The 1898-nt window shown below is 16.0% G+C and overlaps 1 protein-coding gene across 1 annotated transcript; it reads right to left on the reverse strand.

Moving 5' to 3' along the window:
- Positions 1-289: 289 nt before the first annotated feature.
- Positions 290-1709, reverse strand: DER1-1 (derlin-1, putative; the record flags this gene model as incomplete). The annotated part of the gene is made up of 6 exons (XM_028671001.1): positions 290-317; positions 429-581; positions 716-855; positions 994-1087; positions 1367-1440; positions 1557-1709. The coding sequence occupies 6 exons, from the start codon at positions 1707-1709 to the stop codon at positions 290-292; spliced, it is 642 nt and encodes a 213-aa protein (XP_028527697.1).
- Between the last annotated feature and the right edge of the window lie 189 nt (positions 1710-1898).

A 1898-nucleotide genomic window follows, 5' to 3' on the forward strand; every position in this document is an offset into this window, starting at 1 on the left:
AAAAAAAAAAAAAAAAAAAAAAAAAAAATTATGTAAATGCATATAATAGAAACATTATTTTAATGGTTCATATATTAAAATAAAATTAAAATTATTTAAATTTGGTTGTGTTTTTTTTTTTAATTGAACTATATATATTTAACAAAGTTTAAATAAATACAAATCATTTAATTATATTAATATTATCATTTTTAATAAAAATGGAAAAAAAAAAAAAAAAAAAAATGCAGTGATAAACTATATTTAAAAATAACAAATGATTAATTAATTGGTATATTTTGTCTTCTTATTATTGTTCTTGTTTTAGTAACCATTTCCTAAATGATAAAAAAAAATAAAATAAAATGATTTACATTTGTTTAATTTAGTAACATAAGTAAAATTTAATATAATATTTTTTATTTTATTTTTTTTTTTAATATACTAACAAAAATTGTGGTGTTTTAAAAATTTGTGTATTTTTTGAAATGGGCATAAGGGGGAAAACATTAGTAAAAAAAAAATAAATATGTCCCACTAGTATTCCAAAAAAATTATCATTAGAATTGTAATCAACAATTAATGACAATAATGTTAATACCCTAAAAAAAAAAATAAAAAAAAAAAAAAAAAAATAATAAAGGTTATATATTTTTAATATGTAATTATAATGTTTGTATAAAACAATAATTAAATAACACACAAATATAAATTTAAAATATGAATAAAAAAATACCAAGGTAAGTAAGAAGCTTTAATTGTAAAAAAAAAAATTGTTAATCTTGTTGAAGAGTTATTTTTACTCCATACATATGTTATAACATTTATTATACAACTGCTATAAAAATATACACCCCCAAATATATATGAAACAACCTATAAACAGAAAAAAGAAAAAAAAAAAATTATTAATTTTTAAACATTATTGACGTATAATAATTTTACTTTTCTAATATTTTTTATCACATTTTTAATATCTTATTATTTTATTTTATCTTTATTAAAATTAATTACTAATAGCATTAAACAGGATACAATAAGCATCCATAAGAAATCAGCAGAATTATTTCTAAAAGTTACATCTTCTAATGAACTACAGTAATATATTCTATAAAAGAGGAAAAATATATTAATAGCATTTTATAATGATAATATTCTACTAAAAAAATATAAGAATGTAAGTGTAAAAAAAAAAAAGGAAAATTTAGGGGTAATTTTATGTGAAAATTAAAATGTCTAAAATTATAAATAGATACATAATAAAAAAAAGATAAAAAGAAGATTCTTTTAATATATTGTGTAAACATTTATATATATATGAAATATATAAAAAGAAATTAATTTTTTTTTTTTTTTTTTTCTGTTTTTTTAAAATTTTTCAAATTACAAAACATAAGCATCCCAAAAAAAGTGTAAGCCAAACGAGCCAAAATACAAAAAGCAAGTTACAAGTCTCCAATACTAAATTAAAAGTAATAATTATAATTTTTTATTTTTTTATTAAAAATAAATAAAATTTACATTTGTACAATATTATTAATTATATAAAATATATTTCATTCTTTTAATAATAATACTTGATGATCATTTAATACTAGATTCCAGTTTAAATATAAACTTAAAGGTGAAATCACATCAAGAGAACATAATACCATTAAAATTGAAGAAAGAATAAGGTATATACGAGTTATTAAAGGAATACTACTTAATAACTCACCTAACTGAACCATTTTTTCTCTATTTATTTATAAAAAATTAAAATTTATCTAAATTTTTTATCGTCATGTATTTCCTTATATTATTTGTGAATCACATTTTTTCTTTTATATATACACATACGAAGTTTTTTGTTTTTTTTTTTTACTTTTATTATTTTATTTCTTAAAAAAAAAAAAAAAAAAAAAAAAAAAAAAAAAAAA

Source organism: Plasmodium gallinaceum, assembly GCF_900005855.1.
Source record: "Plasmodium gallinaceum strain 8A genome assembly, contig: PGAL8A_v1_76, whole genome shotgun sequence".
NCBI lineage: Eukaryota > Apicomplexa > Aconoidasida > Haemosporida > Plasmodiidae > Plasmodium > Plasmodium gallinaceum.